General features: G+C 42.3%; 1 protein-coding gene across 1 annotated transcript in view; it reads left to right on the top strand.

Annotated features, from left to right (window-relative positions):
• Positions 1–26542, top strand: part of LOC132816363 (rho guanine nucleotide exchange factor 7-like) — a 136371-nt gene that overhangs the window by 27032 nt on the left and 82797 nt on the right. Inside the window, exons 3-5 of the mRNA XM_060825825.1 lie at positions 6200–6284; positions 24901–25034; positions 25677–25878. Of these exons, the coding sequence (XP_060681808.1) occupies positions 6200–6284; positions 24901–25034; positions 25677–25878 (421 nt within the window). The remainder of the gene's footprint in view (positions 1–6199; positions 6285–24900; positions 25035–25676; positions 25879–26542) is intronic.

Raw genomic sequence — 26542 nt, 5'->3', positions numbered from 1 at the left:
CCATCAGAACCCCAAGTAAATTGGAAAAAAAAGGTCAGCATCAGGAACAAGTCAGCAAAGAGAGTTGTGAGAATTGTAACAAAATCACTTATTGCACTAATTGAATGGTCTTGGCTTGCATTTTGTTTTACCTTCACTGTTCCAGGGAGTTGCCATTGACCAGATTGAGAAGAATAAGCAGCCAGGCTCAGCAGGCCTCTACTATATTTCCATTCTTTTGCAAAGGAACTAGAGTTTATTTATTGGCTGATACTTATTTTGGGTTTCAGTGTTTACATATCTAATTATGAGTTAATCCCTCGCATTGTTGCACAAGGAAATGGAGGAGGTACGCTTGATTGTATGATCTTTAGATAAAATGCAGTGAGAGTGTCAACACTAATTTGATTGTAGATGATGGGCCTAGTTCAGGTCCAATTTTTAAGTCAGACATTCTTGGCTTATTTTGTTTATATAATAGGATCGCAAAACGTGAAGGCAATTTGAAAATCAGAGGCGTAGAGGTGATTGAAGAGAAACTTCTGTGCTTCTCAGCATGAAATATTGCAGCATCAAGTACTGGTATCAGATGCTGGTTTCCTTGCTTTTTGTCATATCTGTAAATGATTTGGATGTTAAAAAGGATATATGGTCAGTAAGATTGCAGATGACAGCAAAATTGGTGGTCCAGTAGACAAGCGAAGAAGGTGATCTCAGAGGACAATGGGACATCGATCAGATGAGCCAAGGAGTGGCAGATGGAATTTAATTTAGATACATGTGAGGTGTTGCAATATGTTAAGGTAAAACAGGGCAGGACTTTTTTTGCTAATGGTAGGCCCCTGGAGAGTGATGCAGAAGAAAGAGACGTTGGGGTGCAGCGTCATATTTTCTTGAAGGAGGAGTCACCGGCAGACAGGATAGTGGAGAAGGTGTTTGGTATGCTTGCCTTTATTAGCCAGTGTATTGAGTATAGGAGTTGGGAGGTCATGTTGCAGCTCTACAGGACATTGGTTAGGCTACGTTTGGAATAATGTGTTTAGTTCTGGTATCCCTGCTATAGGAAAAATGTTGTTAAACTTGAAAGGGTTAAGGATAGATTTACAAGGATGTTGCTAGGTTTGGATGCAGTGAGCTGTAGGGAGAGGCTGAATAGGCTGGGGCTATTTTCCCTGGAGCATCAGAGACTGAGGGGTGACCTTATAAAGGTTTATATAAGGTAGCCATGGATTAGGATGGTTAGCCAAGGTCTTTTTTTTCCCCCAGGGAAGTGGAGTCTAAAACTAGAGGGCATAGGTTTAAAGTGAGAAGAGAAAGATTTAAAAGGGACTGAAAGGGCAACTTTTTCACAGAGGGTGGTGCGTGTATGAAATGAGCTGACAGAGGAAGTGGTGGAGACTGGTACAATTACAACATTTAAAAGGCATATGAATGGGTATATGAATATGAATTTGGCCCATTCGAAGGAAATGGGCCAAATGCTGGCCAATGGGACTAGTTTAATTTAGTTTATCTGATCAGCATGGATGAGTTAGACTCTGTAAAGTTTTGCATGTGTGAGAAGAGTCTTGCATCATTTGCAACATGAAAACTTGCCAATACGTGGTCTTCCCTGATTTACATCATCATGTTTATCTACACAACAAATGGTTAAACCCATTACTCTTTTAATTATTAAACATTGTATAAACGTTGGCTATATGCCAGGAGCCTGAGTTCTCAATTATGTAATATGTAACAACAAGGTCTGTAACTTAGTTTGATTGTACACAATAAAGGAGCTGAAACAAATTGACCAACAATATTCTATAATTTTTAATTCTATACATATAACTTTTGAAATAAATATATTTATACCTCAAAGTCATGCAAAGTTGTTTGTCAGTAATGCAATACAAGGTAAACCTTTTCTTTAACATAATTGGTTTCAGGCTGTGCACATTGCGCCTGGTTGACAAGTTATAATTCCATTCAGCATTTCCTTCTAATTTTAGGAGGATGTGTTAGTTCATGTACTGCAAGTTCTGTAGCTTGGCAACAATGTAGGTGAGTCAGCCAGGGTTTTCTTTCTGATTTATCATGAAAGCTAAGATCATGGTTGCTTGAGATCTGGAAAGATTCCCAATTCTGTCCCCCACTGGAAGAGTGGATCCTGCTGAACATCCATAGAACAATGATTAAAAAATTGAGAAAACTGAGTCGATGTTTTAAAGACTCCCATGAACAAATGTTTTTATATATTTGTCCAATTTTGCCAAGGTCCTCATGTACCTACTTCAATGTTTTAATGCTTCTGATATGATTACTTTGAGACCACTGCTCCAAGGAGCTTAAGTTGCACTATTATACACCACCAGGTTTGGTCTTAATTCTTGGCACCACACTTCAGAAAGGTCGTCAAGTAACTGGAGCAGTTACAGAGGGGATTTACTGAAATAATACCTGCAATAAGGAACTTCAGTTCTTTGGAGAGAGTAGAGAGGCTATGATTATTTTCCTGAGAACAAAAATCATTGAGCAGACATGGTCAAAATTATGAATAACTTTGACACAGATTTACAATAATTATAAAAGAACCAGAGTTAGGTGGAAATTTTAATAAAGCAAGTTCTCTGATAATCTGTAAAGCACTTTCTGATGGGTGGTGGGAGCAGATTCAATGATACCATTCTGAAGAGACTTGGTTAAATATTTGTTAAGGACCATGTGGAAAGAATAAGGGAGAATGGGATTAATAGGGTAATTTTTTCAAAGAGCTAGCATAGGATGAAATAATGTCCCAGTATCTGTAAAATGTTTTGATTCTCATAGATTCATAGATGGTCCAACTTATCCATGCCAACCAGATATCCCAACCCAATCTAGTCCCACCTGCCAGCACCCGACCCATAACCCTCCAAACCTTTCCCATTCATAAACCCATCCAGATGCCTTTTAAATATTGCAATTGTACTAGCTTGCACCACTTCCACTGGCAGCTCATTCTCTTAAGTCTCTTTTATATCTTTTCCCTCTCACCCTAAACCTATGCCCTCTAGTTTTGGACTCCCCTACCCCAGGGAAAAGACCTTGTCTATTTACCCTATCCCTATGGATACAATACTTCCCTTCCTTTAACTGCCCAGACCAATGTTGGGAAGGGCAAATAAATGGGTGGTTGACACTGCCCCCTTCCCACTACCCCAGCAGTTAGGTTCTGGGTGGGAAGATCCATGGACAAGTTGCCTGATTTGCCTACAAAAAAATGCCCTTTAAAGGTCCATGAATAACCTCCCTTAAGCGAGTCAGCAGATAAATGGCTTGATTTAACAATTTTCCTGGCAGGTATGAAGAGTGGCTGGTTTATTGACAGTGAAACCTCAGTGGCCTACCTGCTCATCTCTCAATCTAGGGTCAATGTTTTGAGGGGCAAGATTGAATGGCTGTGATCCCTTGACCACACACTCTGCACCATAATCCCCTAAGAGGCTCTAAATGATCGAAATATCCATGCTGTAGAACATAGAACAGCACAGGCACAGATACTTCAGCCCATCATGTCTAAGCTGACCATGATACTACTCGAACCTAATTCTATCTATCGGCATATGATCTGATTCCCATATTCTCTGCCCTTTAATGTGCTTGTCAAATGCCTCTTAAACTTTACAATCATATCTGCTTCGACCATCTCCCAGTGCAGACAGGCTAAAATTATTCTCCGTATTTACCAGCAAAGGGATAGAAGATTTAAAAAAAAGTAGGATACTGAATCAAAGCAAATATGGAACATCACTGAATTTATAATCAGTCCACAATGTAAAAAATACTATTTTATACTGTTCTCTGTGGAACCAGCTGAGTGTATTGATTTTCAAATGACAGGTCAACTTTTCGGGTGGAAAACTATTTTGACAATGATTTGGGTTATTCATTAGGATTAAAGATTATGAGTGCATTCCTTAGAAATCAAATTGATGACATTTGAACTGAGATCTTTCAATAATCTTGTGATATGTAGTGTTAGATAATATTAACATCATGGCAACAGGCTATTTGGCATGACTGGTCCTTGCCATCGGTTATGCTTCACACAACCCCTTTAGTTACTGTATCCTTGCAGTCCTTTATCCTGGCTTTATCCGGTTTCCCCATAAATGTCTCGATGGCTAGGCTCCTTCACCTTTCATGTATTGGTGAATTTGCATTCTCACTATTCTCTGGGTATAAAGGGTAGCAGCTATGTTCCAGTGGATAACACCCTTCCCTCTTAATCAGGATGTTGGCATTCAAGTCCCATTCCAGAGATGTTAGCATATAATCCAAGTTTATCCTCTCACGCAGTAACAAGGGAGTGCTGCATTGCCAGTTGTGCCCTCTTTCAGAATCATTCTGAGCCTCCTTTGTCCTCTATTCAGATAAGTGCAAAGGAATACTGCCTGATGTCTCGGCCAATAAACAATAGCGCCACTAAAAATATCTGGTCATTATCGGTTTTCTGTCTGTGGGATCTTGTTGTGTTTCTTGGCTTTATGATGTGTAGATATAAGCACCACTGATATAAGCTTCCCTAATCCAGTGAGCAAGTTATAATGTGGGCCTGGAATTCAAGTATCTGTTAATATCTGCACTATATATAGTTCAGTGTGTGCTTACCTCTGTATCTCAATGCTTTTAGAAATCAGTCAAATTGGCTTGGTTTCCCAGGCAACCCATTTCCTATTCTCCATTTTTAAATCTTTGTTTTTTATAAAAAAGCTGCTGATAAGAATAACACCTATTGTAGGGATAGTTCATGAAAGGTTATATTTTCCACCTGCAATCTCTTGGTGCCAGAACTTTATCTGCCTGAGAATGAGATTCAGAAAATTATGTGACCAGTGGCTCTCCAGCTATCAGAATTGCTGGATGGAAAATTTGCTGTTAATAAAGAATAACTTCCTTGTTTGATTGTGTCACTGTTTCACACTGGATGATGTTTAATTAGTCCTTTAGCCCTTTTAGAAGTATTTCGTATAATGTTTCTGTGCTATAACAGTGTCATAACTTCATTATAGTTTGAAACTATGTTGGCTGAGCCTTTGAAGCCTCAAATTCTCATTGACCGATTTTGAAGTTTTATGATATTTACAGCTATTGCATGGGTTCCACACATTGAAGAAGTTCAGTGGTCATAGGCCTGGCCTGACCTAATCTCTTTATCACTAGCTCACTTTGGGACTTATCCTTCATTCAAAATATAAATTGCTTGTCTGGTTACCAGAGAGAATTCTCCAGTTTTGAAATGATGTTCAGAAGATCTTGATTAAAACACTGCATTGAGGCTTCTTTCTTGTATGAAACTACTGTGTGTCAGTGCCATCTCACATTGTGAGCAGGTGATAGACATGATGTAACATCAAGTACTCAAAGTTCCAACTTGGTGAAGGACACCTCCTGCCCATGCTTCGCACTGACATCATGAAGTTTATGGAGAGAATGGAGTTTTTACTTGTGCACTACTGGGTTTGCTATGAAATGTGGACAGCCCGACTGTGCGGAGTATGGTAAAGACTATTATTTTGTTTTAAAACCAGTACGTTCTTGTTGCAATATGATGTGGTTAGTGAGAATAATGGCAGTGGATCATAATTGAATTAAGCTCAATTTCTAAGTTGCTGGTAGTTTATTTTCCCCAATGTGTTATAATGTAGAGCAGATTGATTTATTTCATGATTTAGAATTTTAAAACTGCAGCAATGAATGGAATTAATCTTCCAAGCAGCTGAAATTGTGGAGCATGCTCAGTTAAAACTGAGATTCCTGTCAACACCCAAATCAAATGCTTTGATTGAAAACGTTGCAATTAAAGCTCACTCGCTTTTAGAGATTAGGAGTACAAATCCCGTGATTCCACGTCTAGGTTTTTGTTTTGGATGGTTTGAGTCTGTAAAATAGGCAGCAGCTTATCTTTGTGGAAAAGACAGGATTCTGATTTAATTGATAAACTGAAGGTGGGTGTGTGCGTGCTCTCTCCTGCTGTCAGGAATGAAGACAAGTCTTCACAGATATAGGTGCATTCAAAAATATATTGGAACTTTTTGAATATTGAAAGGCTTGTTGGCTGTGAATGTCCGGGACTTGTAATCTTGGCTTTCATTCATTAAGCAGCCCCTCCTCTGGAAGCTCCACTTTCTGAAGACTGAAGTAATGTGTTAACAATAAAAATATTGAAACTGTCTACTCCTTTGGTTTCCTGCAGACTTTTGATGCCAATGACCTTTATCAAGGACAAAACTTCAACAAGATTCTTAGTTCACTGGTGGCTTTGAACAAAGTAACTGCAGGTAAGAGGCTCCTTCGGGAGGGGTTGATCTCTCACTGAATCAGGCTCGCAGTTTGAAGCTCGCAGTCAGCAACATTAGATTCAGAGCTATATGTGGAGTTTTCTATATTTGGAATTTTTGACCTTTCGACCTTCATCGTTCAATTGTAATAGATAATGTGGAAACGATTGATTAATTTTGTAGACCTGCACTCCTGATGGAGCCTTGTACCTGTGTGCACCAGGTTCCTGATAAGTGCTGCCTGTGGTGAAACTCTGAATTGGGACCACGATTTCATTAAATTATTCCTGCAATGTATATAATAATTGCCAGACCTCTCTCATTCCAAATGTCGAAGTCTCCACACTAACTTGATCTCTGTTGTGAGGGCATTTAGTTCATCAACTCTCGTTGATGGTTGTGCTTTTCGCCCCTTGGGTATGAGTCAGTGACATTCCCTCACTAACCCTTGCTCCTCTTTATTTTCCTCTCCTTTTGGGAAGCCTGATCATTCAATGGTGAGCTGAGAGGGACAAGTGAACACGAGGGAGCTGCTAGTGTGAGAGAGAGAGTGAGTTTCCAGGGTCTTTAATGTTAGAGGAGGTTTGAGAAAGGGTTTCATCCTCAAAAGCAGCGCAAGGTACCTTTGGTTAGAGTCTGTTTGGTACTAATACAGCATCATTGTTCTTGCTCAAGGTTAACTCATACTCATAACCTCTGAGTTAGTCCATAGTTCAAGCTGAACTTCACCTACTCCATGCATTTTATGTTGTGAATGTCTTTTGGTATATTGACGATCTTTATTAAACTCAGTTTCAAGACCAAGCTTTTATTGCCCTTTGCCTATTCTGCTTTTCCTCTTGCCTTTGCAAAACATGCCAAGCAGGTTTAATAATGTTAACGGGGTTATATAAATGCAATCTATTGCTATTCAGTATTAAACAGGCTAAAAGCTTGGTAACAGTGATGGAACAAAAGCCTGATTGAAATGTTTCGGATGGTGTTCAAAATATATCACTTATAGGCAACAATGTAAGTATTATGGGTTGTATGGTTAAATAGATAACCTAGCATTCTATTTGATGACCTTCAGGGTTACAATGAAACTTCACAGCAACTCCCCCTAATAAATAAATAATTTGGATAGAATGAAAGACTTGCATTTCTATGGCACCTTTTTCATAACCTAAGGATGTTCTAATGCATCTTTTAAGGCAATGAAGCACTTTCGAAGTGTAATCACTGTGTAATGTTGGAAGCACAGCAACCAGTTTGCACACAGGGTTCTGTGTACAGCAAAGTGATAATCTGTTCTGATGTTAATTGAAGAATAACTATTGACTGAAGCATTGGGGAAAACTCCTTTGCTGTTTTCTGAATACTGACAGTTTTTACATCCAGCTGATAGGGTTGGCGGGGCTTTGGTTAACTTCTGAATGGAACATGGCACCATCAGTGGCACAATGGTGCAACACCCCTGGCGCTGACCCTCAGACAAGTGTGACTCTTCCTCAGTACTGACCCTATGACAAAACAGAGCTCCCACAGTACTGACCCTTTTATCGTGCAGCAATATCACAATCCACCAGTGCTATCAGGCAAGTGCCAATGAACTGAGTGCAGATTCACCACTGAGAATTTGAAATTATGAGGACAACTTTCATAGATCAGGTTTGTATTCTTTTGAGGAGAAGATTAAGGTGTGATTTAGTGGAGGTGCTTAATGTGAGGGGAGGATTGACAGTTTAGGTTGAAAAAAACTATTTTTAGAGAGTCCATAGCAAGGGCATAACCTTCAAATTAGGGTGAGGCTGTTCAGGAATGATATCAGGAAATGATTCTTCACACGAGCAGGAGTGGAAATCTAAAACTCTTTCTGAAAAATCAATCGAGGACTGTAGAAGGATGAAATGGTTGTAAACCAAGTGAAAGTATCAGTATTGATGTTGCAAGGGTATGAGTGATTAAGATGCCAAAGTGAGTAAATTAAGATTCTGATCTGCCACCATTTATTGTATAATGAAACAGGCTGGATGAACTGAATGGCCGCCTGACCTTGTTTTCATTAAACAGTAACACGCAGTAGAAAGGATATGAAAGGACCAACTCAATAATTGGTCTCAGCAGTACATCGCATCTCCAAGAGCTCACACTTGGAAATTGTTGATGTGTTTTCAATTGTATTTTGTGTTTATATTTTCTAATAAGCACTCCTGGTGGATCAGATCTCCATTGGCAATGACTCTGGACAAATTAACAGTGTCCAGCATTTCATGAGATGGATAAGCAGGCCAGCACTGTAATAGTGTACCATAAGGTGACTTGTCCTCCTGTTTTTTCCCCTTGCAGAGAGGTGCTCGGGTTTCAGCTCCCAGTAAAACTGAATCCACTTTGGAATTGATTTACATTTTTGGATTGTTTCCAATTGTGGATTGGTAAAGGGGAAATTGCGTAGTTTAATTGATAAATTTGTAATTTGGATATTCTGCATTGATGTCTTCATTAAGAGCCATGATGAAAATGGTTTCAGTGCAGAGTCTGTTTCTTAACTCTAAGTTTAAAAGTTCTGTTCAATTGCATTTATAATAGCCATTAACTTAAGTCTGTGATTTGGTAAAGTTGCTGGCCTGGCTAATGTGAAGTTGAAATGATTTTAAAAAAATTGGAATGTGCTATATTGAAGGTGGATCTAAGACACAGATCTGACAGTGAGTATAGTGGGCTGTATCCTATCACATTTGATGTCTAGGATTTCAACCTTGACATTGATGATTTTGAGAATATGCAAGTAGAATGGCCAGGCTAAGGCCACTCAGAGCCTTGAGCCTGTTTAATCAGATCAGGACTAATGTACTTTCGCAACAATAACAACTTGTTCTTTAACATAATGAAATATCATAAGGTGCTTCAGAGGAGGATGACCAAACAAAATTTTGATACTGAGCCAAATCAGATGATAATAGAACAGCTGATCTAAAGGTTGGTTAAAGACCAGCTGAAAGGAGGGATGAGAGTAAAGCATCAGGAGAATTTAAGGAGGGAATTTCAGATCTTAGGGCCGAGGGAGCGAAAAACATAGCCATCAAAGTCAGGGATAAGTAGCACCTTCATTCCCTTACTATAAAAATCCGTTGATCTATGCTTTTCAAATTTTAGCTATTGCCCATCTACATTTTGGGAAGAAAGTTCCAGCTTCTAATTACCTCTTGTCTCTTGTCCCTGAAATGACATCACTTTATTGAGTGCGAGATGCTGTATGAAATATGAAATATGAATGTTGAATGAACACCTGATCCTTTCTCTGCTCTCTGTCCATCTTCAGTTGTCTTTATGTGCACATTTTTTTCAGTACAGGAATTTGTGGTGATCGCACTTCGTAAGTCAATTCTGAACAAATGACCGCAAATTATTTTTTCCTGTTTAGATCAAGAAACAGATCTCAGTTTTATAGCTTGTGTTTTGTCCAAGGCATGTTCAGCATAGATGGAGACAATTTGACCAGTCATGTCTTTGCTGGCTCTCTACAAGAGCTTCTTTGTACCACATACCTTCTTAAATCATGTTATTCATGTGTAATAACCTTGTTTCAGATTGAACTACCTCAATTTCAAACATGAAGTAAAGTTCTACCTTAGTGTTGTCGCAATTAATTCTGCCTTCATGATATTTCCCCATAGGTAAAAACAATGACTGCAGATGCTGGAAACTAGATTCTGGAGTAGCGTGGTGCTGTCTGAGCTGCTGTGCTTTTCCAGCACCATTCTACTCCAGAATAATATTTCCCCATAGCCTTACAAATTATTCCCTTTCTGATATTTACCCTTTTCCTTTTGAAAATTACTTCCTTTGCACTTTCAGGTAGCTTATTTAAAAACCCCTAGGAGTTTATTTTAAGCAAAAGCTCTCATCTGAGGTACCTGCAGGGAATGCTTACTCTGATTCTGATTTTGATTCATTCATGGATGAGGGTGTCACTGGCAAGACCAGCATCTATTGCCCATCCTTAATTGCCCAGAGAGCAGTTAAGAGTAAGCCACATGGCTGTGGGTTTGGAATTACATGTAAATCTGACCAGGTACGGATGGCAGTCTCCTTCCCTAAAGGATATAGGAAGGGGAAAAAATTTGCAGATATAGTCACATAGAAGGGTTAACACCAGGATAGGTAAGAGAGATAGGCAGGTAATGCAGGAGTCTTTTGTGGCTATCCCCATTTCAAAAGTATGCTGTTTTGGAAAATGTAGGGGGTGATGGATCCTCAGAAGGTGCAGAATGTTCTCAAGGGGGAATGGGGTCATTGTACGCATTGGAACCAACGACTTCAGAAGGGAACAGGATGAGATTCTGAAGGGACAATATAGAATTAGGCAGGAATTTAAAAAGGAGGTCCTCAAGAGTGAGGGTAAGAATAGGAGGTTGGAGCAGGTGAATGCATGGCTGAGGAGTTGGTATATGGGAGAAGGATTCACATTTTGGATCATTGAAATCTCTTCTGGGGTAGACGTGACCTGTACAAGAAGGACAGATTGTACCTGAATTGGAAGGGGACTAATATACTGGCAGGGAGATTTGCTAGATATGTTGGGGAGTCTTTAAACTAGTAAGGTGGGGCAATGCGACCCAGGGAGATAGTGAGGAAAGAGATCAATCTGAGACTGGTATAGTTGAGAAAAGAAGTGAGTCAAACAGTCAGCGCAGGCAGGGACAAAGCAGAGAACAACGAAGGACTGATAAATTAAACTGCATTTATTTCAACGCAAGAGGCCTAACAACAGGGAAGGCAGATGAACTCGGGGCATGGTTAGGAACATGGGACCGGGTTATCATAGCAATTACAGAACTGTGGCTCAGGGATGGACAGGACTGGCAGCTTAATATTCCAGGATACAAATGTGGCAGGAAGGACAGAAAGGGAGGCAAGAGAAGAGGGGGAGTAGCATTTTTGATAAGAGATAGCATTACAGCTGGACTGAGGGAGGATATTCCCGGAAATGCATCTGGGGAAGTTACTTGGGTGGAACTGAGAAATAAGAAAGGGATGATCACCTTATTGGGATTGCATTATGGACCCTGAATAATCAGCGGGAAATTGAAAACCAAATTTGTAAGAATAATAGGGTGGTTATGATAGGGGATTTTAACTTAGCAAATATAGACTGACTACCCTAGTGTTAAGGGTTTAGGTGGAGAGGAATTATTTAAGTGTATACAAGAAGATTTTTTGATTCAATATTAGATTAGATTACTTAGTGCGGAAACAGGCCCGTCGGCCCAACAAGTCCACACTGACCTCCGAAGAGCAACCTGCCCAGATCCATTCCCCTACTTTAACCCCTTCACCTAACACTATGGGCAATTTTAGTATGGCCAATTCACCTAACCTGCCTTTGGACTGTGGGAGGAAACCAGAGCACCCGGAGGAAACCCACACAGACACGGGGAGAATGTGCAAACTCCCCGGGAATTGAACCCAGGTCTCTGGCGCTGTGAGGCAGCAATGCTAACCATTGTGCCATGTGGATGTACCTACTCGAGAAGGTGCAAATCTTGGGACATAAGGCAGGGTAGGTGACTGAGATGTCATTGGGGGAGCACTTTGGGGCCAGTGATGGAAAAGGATAGACCAGATCTAAAAGTTGAAGTTCTAAATTGGAGGAAGGGCAATTTTGACAGTATCAGGCAAGAAATTTCAAAACCTGATTGTGGGCAGATGTTCATGGGTAAAGGGACGGTTGTAAAATGAGAAGTCTTCAGAAATGAGACTGGTAGGTGTAGAAAATGTAGATGACAAAAGAAATTGAGGGTTTGGTTAAGAAAAAGGAAGCATATATCAGGTACAGACAGGATAGATCGAGTGAATCCTCGGAAGAGTATAAAGGCAGTAGGAATTTACTTAAGAAGGAAATCAGGCAGGCAAAAAGGGGATATGAGGTAGCTTTGGCACATTGAATTCAGGAGAATCCAAACGGTTTTTACAAATACATTAAGAACAAAAGAGTAACTAGGGAGAGAATAGGGCCCCTCAAAGCTCAGCAAGGCGGCCTTTGTGTGGAGCTGCAGGAGATAGGGGAGATACCGAATGAATATTTTGCATCAGTATTTACTGTGGAAAAGGATATGGAAGATATAGACTGTAGGGAAATAGATGGTGATATCTTGCAAAATGTCCCGATTACTGAGGGGGAAGTGCTGAATGTCTTGAAACGGGTAAAGGTGGATAAATCCCCAAGACCTGATCAGGTGTGGGAAGCTAGAGAGGTGATTGCTGGGCCTCTTGCTGAGATATTTGTATTATCGATAGTCACTGGTGAGGTGTCGGAAGACTGGAGGTTGGCTAACGTGGTGCCACTGTTTAAGAAGGGCGGTATGGACAAGCCATGAGAACTACAGACCAGTGAGCCTGACGTTGGTGGTGGTCAAGTTGTTGGAGGGAATCCTGAGGGACAGGATGTACATGTATTTGGAAAGGCAAGGACTGATCAGGGATAGTCAATTTGGCTTTGTGTGTGGGAAATCATGTCTCACAAACTTGATTGAGTTTTTTGAAGAAGTAACAAAGAAGATTGATGAGGGCAGAGCAGTAGATATGATCTACATGGACTTCAGTAAGGCGTTCGACAAGTTTCCCCATGGGAGACTGATTAGCAAGGTTAGATCTCATGGAATACAAGGAGAACTAGCCATTTGGATATAGAACTGGCTCAAAGGGAGAAGACAGAGGGTGGTGGTGGAGGCCTGTGACCAGTGGAGTGCCACAAGGATCAGTGTTGGGTCCTCTACATTTTGTCAGTGACATAAATGATTTGGATGCGAACATAAGAGGTGTAGTTAGTAAGTTTGCAGATTATGCCAAAATTGGAGGTGTAGTGGACAGCGAAGAGGGTTACCTCAAGTTACAACAGGATCTTGATCAGATGGCCACTGGGCTGAGAAGTGGCAGATGGAGTTTAATTCAGATAAATGCGAGGTGCTGCATTTTGGGAAAGCAAATCTTAGCAGGACTTATACACTTAATGGTAAGGTCCTAGGGAGTGTTGCTGAGCAAAGAGACGTTGGAGTGCAGGTTCATAGCTCCTTGAAAGTGGAGTCGCAGGTAGATAGGATAGTGAAGAAGGTGTTTGGTATGCTTTCCTTTATTGGTCAGAGTATTGAGTACAGGAGTTGGGAGGTCATGTTGCGGCTGTACAGGACATTGGTTAGGCCACTTTTGGAATATTGCATGCAATTTTGGTCTCCTTCCTATCGGAAAGATGTTAAAAGGGTTCAGAAAAGATTTACAAGGATGTTGCTAAGGTTGGAGGATTTGAGCTATGGGGAGAGGCTGAACAGGCTGGGGCTGTTTTCCCAAGAGCATCGGAGGCTGAGGGGTGACCTTATAGAGGTTTACAAAATTATGAGGGGCATGGATAGGGTAAATTTGCAAACTCTTTTCCCTGGGGTTGGGGAGTCCAGAATTAGAGGGCATAGGTTTAGGGAGAGAGGGGAAAGATATAAAAGAGATCTAAGGGGCAACTTTTTCACGCAGAGTGTGGTACGTGTATGGAATGAGCTGCCAGAAGAAGTAGTGGAGGCAGGTACAATTGCAACATTTAAGAGGCATTTGGATGGGTATATGAATAGGAAGGGTTTGGAGGGGTATGGGCTGAATGCTGGCAGGTGGGACTAGATTGGGTTGGGATATCTGGTCGGCATGGACAGGTTAGAGTGAAGGGTCTGTTTCCATGCTGTACATCTCTATGATTCTATCTAATACCAACATTGCTGGCAACATAGGAAGAGGAAAAAGCCATTGAGCGTCTCCAGTCTGTTCTGATGTTCATTTGGATCATGCTTGATTCCACCTATCCACCTTGGATTGTGAAATTTTAGTATGTTTGCTGAATAAACATCTATCAGTTTCAGTTTGGAAAGTTTTCATTTCATGCGCAGCTTCAGCAGCATTTTTTGGGGGAAAGAGTTCTGGATTTGCATTACCTTTTCTGTGTCCAGGAGGCAGAACAGATTATCCATTTTAGCCTTGAAGGAGTTATTTCAATATTAATACGTGAAAACATTATTTTAGCATGTGGGAGAACCTGTAGTCAGATTCACTCAGGAGACAGTGGAAACAGTTAGAGTTGATTAATTTAAATGCAAATTAGAGAGATTTCTCCCAAAAGATAATACTTAAGGCTCCAGTGCATGAGTAATTTGAGACATGACGTGTGGTGGGAGCATGCTTGGGAGTGATATTGGACCTATTGTTTCAAGATCTGTACCACTGTGTTTTCCTGAATGGGATGGTCCCTGGTCTTACTGTGTCTTACTGTTTTAATACATGATTTGGAGATGCCGGTGTTGGACTGGGGTGTACAAAATTAAAAATCACACAACACCAGGTTATAGTCCAACAGGTTTAATTGGTAGTACACTAGCTTTCGGGGTGATGCTCCTTCATCAGGTGATTGTGGAGGGCTCCACAATCGAGCCCTCTACAAACACCTGATGAAGGAGCGTCGCTCCGAAAGCAAATGTGCTTCCAATTAAACCTGTTGGACTATAACCTGGTGTTGTGTGATTTTTAACTTTGTTTTAATACAATACAATATGGGGCGACATGGTGGCACAGTAGTTTGCACTGCTGCCTCACAGTGCCAGAGACCTGGGTAACTGTCTGTGTGGAGTTTGCACATTCTCCCCGTGTTTGCGTGGGTTTCCGCCGGGTGCTCCAGTTTCCTCCCACAGTCCAAAGATGTGCGGGTCAGGTGAATTGGCCATGCTAAATTGCGTGTAGTGTTAGGCGAAGAGGTAAATGTAGGGGAATGGGTCTGGGTGGGTTGCTCTTCGGAGGGTCGGTGTGGATTTGTTGGGCCGAAGGGCCTGTTTCCACACTGTAAGTAACCTAATCTAATCTAATTAATTGGAGTTGGATATGAGAAATAACTAGAATGTTTTGTGACGCTTCTCCAGTTGTGACATTGCTGATTCATAGAGGTCCCAAGAAGATAAATCAGCAACAAATCAGAATCACAATGAATTTGTCTCACTGACTCCTCATCTGCAGTCGAACCAAGGCTGCATGCTTGCTCTTGAGTTTTGTAGTTTTGTGGCTGATTCTAATTAAATGAAAATGAAGCAGAAATTACAACGAAGGGAACTGTACTCCCTCTATTGCAGAGATTCTCCTCCTGCTGTTTCTATTTAATATTCACTATGAGTCAACTCCATCTCTGATTTCTTCAGAAATTTTATTTAATGGGTAATAATATTTGGAAAGTTTAACATAGCAAAAACCTTCTGAGTGGTCAGGTTGCAGTTTAACATCGAATCTATGAGGGGAGTGAAATGGAGAAGCAGGTGGCCTTGCAGAGGCTGGCTGTATCAATCTTTCTGTCTCGCCTTTCTCTGTAAATTTGCTCTCACTAAATTTCCATTGAAACGGCAAAAACATTACATTCATAGATACGAAAGAAATAATTGTAAAACCCAAAGGCAACCAGAAAGAACCCAGGTTGAACCAAGAAAACAGTGAACTGATCATCATGATAGAGGTTACATCGAGGCTTCATCAAGGAATTGAAAAGATTGTGTAAGCAACCCATCTAGTTTTTTTGGTTTGGGGTGCTCATACAGAGTTAAATTCCCTGACTTTTTTTTTCCTCTCTTCTCATGAGATTTGTTTTATCTGTTCATTTTTCTTGTGTGTCTGTGTGCATGCGGGAATTTTAAAAGGGGTAAAGTTTATGAAACATAAATTAGGAATCTTGTTCTTTTACTGTGTTTGGTAACATTAAAAGTTACAATAAATTGAATTTTTATTATTATTGAAGACTCTGGTAAGGTTTGCTTTTAACCTCGTTGGCAATCAATCAGAGACAAATTGGGATTTTTGGTAAGTTCTTTTTTTAATATTAACTTCTGAGGTGATGTTTCATAGTGGAACTTGATTTCCAGCACACTGGAGTAGTGACATAGTACTCAAAAAAGGAATAGTTTCCTCCTTAGTTATTTATCTCTTCAGCAACCAGTCCAAACAGAGACTAGTTGGCCAGTCGTTTAGAATCATGCTATAAATAGATTGTTTACTTATGTAACTGTGAAGATATACAAACTGATTTATTGGCCACTAAACATTTTATATCATCCTGAGAATGTGAGGAACAGCTCTGTAAATGCAAGTCCGCTTCTTCCTTTGTGCTTATTATGTACAGGAACATCTATGGTCTTTGAAGTTGAATGACCAAGCACTCTGGGCAGTAAGGATCTTAGTATTTTTCCATGAGTCTGTGGCAGGTTCACAGATGTCATCATTTGAGAGTGATAGAATGTTACTGCACGGAAAGAGAGCCTTCAGCCCTTTGTGTCTGAGCTGGCAATCAGGCATCTACCTATGGGGAGGAGATGGCCTAATGGTATTATCACTGGGCTGGTAATCCAGAGATCCAGGTAATGTTCTGAGGACCCACAGTCCAAAGATGTGTAGGTCAGGCGATTTGGCCATGCTAAATCGCCCATAGTGTTAAGTGTATTAGTCAAAGGGAATGGGTCTGGTGGGTTACTCTTTGGAGGGTCAGTGTGGACCTGTTGGACTGAAGGGCCTGTTTCCACACTGCCGGGAATCTAATCTAATCTACTTGAATGCCATTTTCCAGCATTTGGCCCATAGCTTTTGATGCTGTGGTATTATAGGTATTCATTTAAGTATTTCAAATGGAGTGATGCTTCCTGCCCCTGCCACCCACTGTAAGCAATGAGTTTCAGATTTTCACCACCCTCTGGGTGAAACCTTTTTTTCCCTCTTAAATCTCCTCTCATGCCTTGACCACTAAATGAAAATTTTCATCCTATCTACCCTGTCAGCATCCCTCATAATTTTGTCGACCTCAATCCAAACCTCACTCAGGCTTCCCTGCTCTAAGGGAAACAACCCCAGCCAACCTAGCTTCTCTTTATAGATGAAATGCTCCAAGCTCAGTGAATCTTCACTGCTCTGTCTACAGTGCAATTATATCCTTCCTCAGTGGAGAATTGTGGAGACAAGAACCACACACAGTACTCCAGCTGTATCCTAACTGGTGTTATGTCCATCCCCATCATGACCTCCTTAAGAAACAAAAAAAAACAAAAGAATTGCAGATGCTGGAAATCTGAAACAGTAATAAAGAACAGAAGTTGCTGGAAAATCACACTGCCGTTCAGAGGAAAGGTCGCTGGACCTGAAAAGTTCACGTTGGTTTCTCTCCACTGATGCTGCCAGGCCGGCTGAGATTTTCTAGCGATTTCTGTTTTTGTTTGTGACCTCCTCACTCTTGGTATTCAATAGCTAGGTATCCACCGTGTTGGCACTGTCTTCTTGAGAGGATGGAAATTGGAGTGAGAAAATAATCACCAATTAGGGGAACAGGCAGGAGAATGGAGTTGAGGCCAAGATGAAATCAGCCATGATCGTATCAAATGGTGGAACAGGCTCAAGGGGCTAAATTACCAACTACTCCTAATTCTTATGTAACTAAGAAAAAATACTTACTTTGTTCAGTTAAAATGAATGCGCATTGTTCCGATGAAGCAAGTTTTTTCACGAATAAACTGGGGTCATGAAGGAGCAAAAGGTTTTGGCCCATTCTGAAATGATTGCCTTTACTGGGAAAGTCTAGGACAAGAGAGCGTAACCTTAAACTTAGAGATAGGGTGATGACAGGAAGCACTTCTTCACCAAAAGGGTAATGGAACTCTGAAACTCTCTTCCCAAATAGCTGATGAGGATGTGGATTAATGTATGGTGCTGAAAAATGTGTTGCTGGAAAAGCGCAGCAGGTCAGGAAGCATCCAAGGAGCAGGAGAATCGGCGTTTTGGGCATAAGCCCTTCTTCAGGAATGAGGAAGGTGTGCCAAGCAGGCTAAGATAACAGGTATGGAGGGACTTGGGGGAGGGGTGTTGGGAATGCGATAGGTGGAAGGAAGTTAAGGTGAGGGTGATAGGCCAGAGAGGGGGTGGGGGCGGAGAGGTCAGGAAGAAGATTGCAGGTCAAGAAGGCGGTGCTGAGTCTGAGGGTTGGGACTGAGATAAGGTGGGGGGAGGGGAAATGAGGAGGGTGGAGAAATCTGCATTCATCCCTTGTGGTTGGAGGGTTCCTGAGCGGAAGATGAGGCGCTCTTCCTCCAGGCGTCGTGTTGCCGTGATCTGATGTTGGAGGAGGCCAAGGACCTGCATGTTCTTGGCGGAGTGGGAGGAGGAGTTAAAGTGTTCAGCCACGGGGTGGTTGGGTTGGGTGGTATGGGTGTCCCAGAGGTGTTCTCTGAAACGTTCCGCAAGTAGGCATCCTGACTCCTCAATGTAGAGGAGGCCACATCAGGTGCAGTGGATGCAGTAAATAATGTATGTGGAGGTGCAGGTGAATTTTTGATGGATATAAAAGGATCCCTTGGGGCCTTGGAGGGAAGTGAGGGGGGAGATGTGGGCACAAGTTTTGCATTTCTTGCGGTTGCAGGGGATGGTGCTGGGAGTGGAGGTTGGGTTGGTGGGGGGTGTGGACCTGACGAGGGAGCCACGGAGGGAATGGTCTTTCTGGAATGCTGATAGGGGAGGGGAGGGAAAGATATCCCTGGTGGTGGGGTCCATTTGGAGGTGGCTGAAATGACGAAGGATGATGCGATGCATTTGGAGGTTGGTGGGGTTGTAGGTGAGGACCAGTGGGGTTCTGTCCTGGTGGCGATTGGTGGAGCAAGGTTCAAGGGCGGAGGAGCGGGAAGTGGAGGAGATGCGATGGAGAGCATCGTCAACCATGTCTGAGGGGAAATTGCAGTCTTTGAAGAAGGAGGCCATCTGGGTTGTTCGGTATTGGAATTGATTAATGTATGGTATCAATATTAAGATTAACAGATGGGATTGTTGACAACAGATATTATGGCATTGGTGGGTAGATGTGAGTTAAAGCTGTAAATCAATTGTGACCTAATTAAATGACTGAACAGGTTTGAACTGGCCTCCTCATTTTCCTCTGCCCTGACTATACACAGATTTTTTGTTTTGTTGCCGGATGAATTAAACCATTCATAAGCATTTTCATGCTGGGTCAGTTTTAGGCTGGAATTGGAAAAATGCAGGGCACGGTGTTGCATATTGGTCTTGACATGTATGGGTAAGAAGAGCTTGACAGAGTTAATGAACGAGCTCCCTGCAGGTAGGTTGCAGGCAAATGAGGCTTTCTCATTTCCTCCCTTCCCATCCTCAATTTTCACTTAGCCTCACCCTTTCGGGACTGACTGGCATTCAGATGTGGACCCAGCTCCGTTAAATTGCAGATTTTGTCTGACTACCTGTCACCATGGCAACCTGAGACCAAAACAGCTACATCAAGATTTACAAGAAACACAGCATCACACATTTTGTTTTGCTGACAAAATCGGCAATTTGAAATCAGTGTGTGTGAGGGCCAGCTGTTCAAGCCAACTCCTGCACTGACTGTGGGGGAAGGGATTTTCGATTCATATCAGACACTCAGTATAATCTCGTTGGCTCCGAATCATTTGTTTTGTGTAGAGGTGTAGGGGTGAAGTGTGTACAATGCAATTTAGGAGATTAGCTAATACTGATCATTTATAAAATAACTTTCACAGTGTTAATTAGCAACAAACTTCAACACCCATCCACGTGAGACAAGAGGGCAAACTTCTAACAACTTTGCCAAAGTTTTAAAGAGTGTCCCAATGGTGGGGGTGGGGGTGGGATGGGGTGGGGTGGGGGAGGGAGGGAGGGAGGGAGGCAGGCCCATAGGGAATTCCAGAGTTTAGGGACTAGACAGTTGCAGACATGGCCGTCATGAGTGGAGTGTTAACAGTCGAGGATGGACAGGGGATCCCAAATTGGAGGACTGTCAAGATCCCAGAAAAGTGTATGGCTGGAGCAGGTTATAGTGAATAGGGAGAGGTGAGTGAGGTCATGAGGGAATTTAAATACATGCAGAAGGAGCTGCATGGCCAGAGGCCATTACATCTGAGTGAGCACGTGGATGATAGAATCTCTACATTGTGGAAGCATACCACTCAGCCCATTGATATTACACCTATCCTCTGAAGAGCATCCCACCCAGACCCACTTCCCACCCCCCCCCCATCCATGTAAACCTGCATTTCTACCTAGCCTGCACATCCTTGGGCACCATGGGCAATTTAGCATGGCCAGTCCAACTAACCTGTATATCGTTGGACATCTAGGAGAAAGTAAGGACTGCAGATGCTGGAGATCAGAGCTGAAAATGTGTTGCTGGAAAAGCGCAGCAGGTCAGACAGCATCCAAGGAGCAGGAGAATCGACATTTCGGGCATGAGCCCTTCTTCAGGAATTGTTGGACATCGGGAGGAAGCCGGAGCACCCACGCAGATATTGTGAGAATGTGCAAACTACACAGTTGCCTGAGGCTGGAATTGCACTAGATCTCTGGCACTGCTAATCACTGAGCCATCATGCGCCCAAATGTACAGGAGTTGGTGTAAACTAGGGAATGGGCAGCAGGGGTTTGGATGTGCTCAAGTTTACATCGGCTTCAATGTGGGAGACTGGCCAAAAATGAATAAAAGGAGCCAAAGCTTGAATAAGAGTTAGCAGGTGCGTTTTGAGGCAGGGACAGAGATGGCTTTTTCCAAAGTTTTTACAGAATGAAAGTACCTCCTTTGGTGCAAGAAGTCAATGCTTTTGGTGATTGATGTTCTCAGCATTGGATAGCATGTGAGATTGGAGTACTGTCAAAAAATAAAATGGTCCTGAATATAGCCCTTATGAAATGTGGAGACTGTTTGAGGAGCAGTTGTTGTGAATGATGCACGCATTTATTCCTCTGAGACAGGTAAGAAGGGATAAGATTAAGGAACCTTGGATGACGAGAACGGAGGAGCTTCTCGTTAAAAGAAAACAGGCAGCTTACGTAAGGTGGAGGAAGCAAGGATCGAGCACAGCTTCAGAGGGTTACAGGCTTGCTAGAAAGGAGCTCAGAAATGGATTGAGGAGAGCCAGGAGGGGACACGAGAAAGGCTTGGCAAATAGGGTCAGGGAGAACCCTATTTTACTCATGCGTGAGAAATAAGAGAATAATCAGTGAGAAGTTAGGGCCGATCAGAGATAGTGTAGGGAACTTGTGCGTGGAGTCTGAGCAGATAGGAGAAGCCATAAATGAGTATTTTGCTTCAGTTTTCTCTAAGGAAAGGGACCTTGTTGTGAATAATCCTTGTTGAGGAGCTGGGATACAGGCGTGATGAAATTGATGTGCTGGAAATTTTAGGAAACATTAAGATTGATAAGTCGCCATGGCCAGACCAGATTTATCTTAGGCTCCTCTGGGAAGCGAGAAAGGAGGTTGCTAAGCCGCTGGCGAAGATCTTTGCCTCCTCACTCTCCACGAGGCCGTACCGGGGGATTGGAAGGAGGTGAATGTTCCACTTTTCAAGCAGGGTAATAGGGAAATCCCTGGCAATTACAGACCAGTCAGTCTTACGTCTGTGGTCAGCAAGGTTTTGGAACTTCTGAGTGATAAGATCTATGACTATTTGGCAAAGCATAGCGTGATTAAAGGCAGTCAGCATGGCTTTGTGAGGGGCAGGTCATGCCTCACAAATCTTGAGTTCTTTGAGGAGGTGACAAGACAGGTCAATGAAGGTCGAGCAGTGGATGTGGTGTATGTGGACTTCAGCAAGGCATTTGATAAGGTTCCCCATAGTAGGCTCATTCATAAAGTCAGGACGTATGGGATACAGGGAGATTTGGCTGTCTGGATTCAGAATTGGTTGGCTGACAGAAGGAAGAGAGAGGTTGTAGATGCAAAGTATTCTGCCTGGAGGTCAGCGTTGAGTGGGGTCCCGCAGGGCTCTGTTCTTGGGCCTCTGCTCTTTGTAATTTTTATAAGTGACTTGGCTGAGGAGGTTGAGAGGTGGTTTAGTAAATTTGCAGATGACACAAAGTTGGAGGTGTCACCAATAGTATCGAGGGCTATTACAGGCTGCAGCGCAACATAGACAGGATGCAGAGCTGGGCTGAGAAATGGCAGATAGAGTTCAACTAGATAAATGCGAAGTGATGCATTTTGGAAGATCGAACTTGAATGTTGAATATAGGATTAAAGACAGGATTCTTGATAGTTTGGAGGAACAGTGGGATCTGGGTGTGAAAGTATATAGATTCCTCAAAGTTGCCACCCAAGTGGATGGGATTGTTAAGAAAGCGTGTGATATTTTGGCTTTCATTAACAGGGGTATCAGAGCCACGCGGTTTTGCTACAGCTCTACAAGTCCCTGGTGAGACCACACTTGGAATATTGTGTCCAGTTCTGGTCGCCCTACAATAGGAAAGATATAGAGGCTTTGGAGAGGGTGCAAAGAAGGTTTACCGGGATGCTGCCTGGATTGGAGTGCTTGCCTTATGAAGAAAGGTTGAATAGGTTCGGACTTTTCTCTCTGGAGAGGAGGAAGAGAGGAGTACACAATAATGAGAGGAATGGATAGAGTCAATAGCCAGAGACTTTTCCCCAGGGCAGGATTGACTGGTACGAGGGGTCATAGTTTTATGATATTAGGAGGAAAGTATAAAGGAGATGTCAGAGGTAGGACCTTTACGCAGAGGGTTGTGAATGCATGGAATGTGTTGCCAGCTGTGGTGGAAGCAAAGTCTTTGGGGACATTTAAGCGACTGCTGGACCTGCATATGGGTAGCAGTGAGGATTACTGTAGGATTAAACCTCGGCACAACTTTGTGGGCCAAAGGGCCTGTTCTGTGCTGTTCTATGTCCTGTGCACAAGTCAGGAGTTAGAGTGCAATGGAACCTTACTCTGACCTCAACTTCAATGAAATAGCAGAAATAATTGTTGCCCAGTTAGCAGCCATGGTAATGTGAAATCTGGTTGTAGAATTCTGGTTGACATTGTGCTTGATCCCAATGCTCATTACATCAATTTATTCTGCAATGTTTTTTTCTGTGTTGGGGTCTCCTACGAACTGTATAGGTCTTTCACTGTCTCCACATACCATTTCAAGGAGATAACCCTGTCTCCACTCAATCCCTCAATCCCTCCAACACTAACCCCAATCCATCTCTATCCCAATCCAATCTCACTTGTAACCCATCTTCACACCAACTCATCAGCTACTCCAATTCTAATCTCAATCTGTCTTCATCCCAAGCCAACCTATCCTGACTTTGCTGTGGTCCCCAACCTCATATTCTATCTCACAGGAACTTAATATCCTACTTAGCCCCATCTCACACCTACTCAACACACTCTCCTCAACCCACCCTACTACCCCTCTCCCCATGGCAAAACGATCTTTGCTACATGGTCCTTGCTTCCCAGATAGAATTATTCATTTTGCTCGACCGAATCTCAATGGACAATCAAAGGTAGCTTGGAGATTTTTAGCATTCCTTCCAGGGAAAGGGGAGATTCTGGGAAAGCCTCACTTAGACTCCTAGAGATGTACAGGATAGAAACAGACCCTTCGGTCCAACCCGTTCATGCCGAACAGATAGCATGGTCCCACTTGCCAGCACCTGGCCCATATCCCTCTAAACCTGTCCTATTCATATACCCATCCAGATGTCTTTTAAATGTTGCAATTGAACCAGCCTTCACAACTTCCTCTGGCGGCTCATTCCATACATGTGCCTCTCTCTGTGTTAAAACGTTGTCCCTTAGGTCTCTTTTATATCTTTCCCCTCTCACCCAAAACCTATGCCCTCTAGTTCTGGACTCCCCGACCCCAGGGAAAAGACTTTGTGTATTTACCCTATCTATGCTCCTCATAATTTTGTCAACCTCTATAAGGTCACCCCTCAGCCTCCGACGCGGCAGGGAAAACAGCCCCAGCCTGCTCAGCCTCTCACTATAGCTCAAATCATCCAACCCTGGCAACACCCTTGTAAATCTTTTCTGAACCCTTTCAAGTTTCACTACATCATTCCGATAGGAAGGAGACCAAAATTGCACGCAATATTCCAACAGTGGCCTAACCAATGTCCTGTACAGCCGCAAAATGACCTCCCAACTCCTGTACTCAATACTCTGACCAATGAAGGAAAGCATACCAAATGTCGTCTTCACTGTCCTATCTACCTGCGACCCCACTTGCAAGGAGCTATGATATTACCTGTCCCCAGGGGTCAGTCTGAATCTTCCTGCACTGCTGAAGCCTTTGGGCTGGTGTTGTTAAGTAGCAGCTTGCAGGATCTTGAATTGGCATTGATGATGATGAAATAATGATACTAGTCCCAGTGGGAGGAAAATATGGAGGTAGTGGTGCCCCTTGACATTGCTGCTTTTGTCTTTTGGCAGTGGAGTATGCGGGGAAGGTGCCAAATAACAAGGTGAGTTGTTGCAGTTTTAGACAATGTTTTACAGCCCATGATGCACTGATGGAGAGGGGCAAGATGTTGAATTCCATTGTAGGGGCACAGATCAATATGATCTACGTGGTGGGGCTACATTACTTTCAGTAGAAGCGTCATAAGTGAGAGTCAATATTCTTGTCACAAAGCCATCTGTTCAGGATCAGATCCAAAGATTAATCAGACTATTTTCTCTTCTTGGATTGCAAAACTGGGAAAAAGACAAAACATCTAAGGTGGTCACTTGGACACTGTTGTTCTGTATGACTAACTATGTTGTTGTTTTCTACAGACATTGGTGTTGGAAGTGACTCAGTATGTGCCCGCCACCAATCCCATCATATCAAGTCAATTGATTCCCTGGCTGGATCACATTTATCGCTTGGAAGAACTTCAAAAAACCTTCCGGGGAAGTATCGAAGTTTGGTGAGTGAGTTTTGAACCCCGGAAAGGGTGCAATAGAATTTCAAAATGAGGAACTGAGAAAAGTAGAATGAGAAAACTCTCATAAGTTGATTTTTTTGATGGGTGGGATCATTGCAGGAGGAATTGCACCCAAAATAAAAGAGTCAGCTCCTAATGGGTGAACTTTTGTGAAATACTCTCCATTGGCCCACATATTATCCCAAGTTTTTCAGCTGAGAATTCTTTTGAATAAACTTTTCAAAGATGCCCTGCAGTGCACGCCTCTAACAAACTAGGAATCTATTAGAAAAATGAAATGCTCCAGCATCCTCAGGGCTGTAACATCTTATTCTTTGTTTTGCCCTTAATTACTCACCTTGTATTTTTAGCTGTTTGTTGCACTTAAAAAGGCACTTTGACTTTAATCTTCAAGATGACTTACTGATTTGTTTGAGCTGAGAACATCCCTGTTATTCTCCCAATGTGGCTCTGTAGGCTCTCATTCCAATAAATCTCCTCTGTATCATCTCCAAGATCTACTCCGAATTGAACACATGTCCTCCAACTGACGTACAACCAGTGGTTTATAGAGGTTGACTTTTTATACAAAATGAATTCTTTTTACAAATCCAGTTTCATTAAATATTCCCTTCTTTCTTTAAGGACATGACTGATAACAGCAACCATCACATGATTGTGAGAGCAAAATTCAACTTTTATCAGACCAATGAAGATGAACTCTGCTTTACCAAGGGCGATGTTATCCATGTGACCAGAATTGAGGAAGGGGGCTGGTGGGAGGGGACATTAAATGGCAAAAATGGATGGTTCCCCAGCAATTACGTGAGGGAAATAAAGTCTAACGGTAAGTAGCCAAGTTAAGTAATAAGTAGATCTGAAATATTCAAGTACCTCCAAAGGAAGCAGTTTTGTTTTCCTGGTCTTCAGTGCTCCCTGCAGTCTTGAGCTTGCAACGAAATTGTTATGAGGAAGTGTTTACATCAGCAGTTTACATCAGTTGATCTAAGGAAGTATATATTAACGGTGAAAACAGGAAGCTTGTGCACAGAGGAGATTTTTTTAAAAATTGCAGGATTAAATGATGCTCAATTTCAGTAAAAATGTACAAACTATCAGTAGTAGGTTACAAAAGAAGCATCCCATCATCAGTTACCCTGAGAAGATGGTTTTAGACCGTCTTAAATCATTGGTGGTAACTTAACGTAACTGATGGATTTCTGGTCTGCGTTAGAGGAAAGTTAATTGTCAACCACACTGATGTAAGGAGGATGAAATCACTGCACATAGGCTGGTGTCCCATCACCAAGTCATCCATTATTTTCATGGGCTGTGACCAGCCAGCTCCAAGCCAGTCCCAAGACTGGAGGAGCCTTTCTGAATCTCCTTTTTTTAATTTTATAAAACAGTAGAGTTCACAAATAAGCAATTAACATTAACAGCCGTATCCAGAGAAACAGCAATTTACAGGGGAGAGGAGTGGCAAAGCCAGGCCTCAAAACCTACCGTTC

Source organism: Hemiscyllium ocellatum, chromosome 6 (assembly GCF_020745735.1).
Source record: "Hemiscyllium ocellatum isolate sHemOce1 chromosome 6, sHemOce1.pat.X.cur, whole genome shotgun sequence".
Taxonomy (NCBI): Eukaryota; Metazoa; Chordata; class Chondrichthyes; order Orectolobiformes; family Hemiscylliidae; genus Hemiscyllium; species Hemiscyllium ocellatum.
This window is presented reverse-complemented; position numbering and strand designations above follow the sequence as displayed.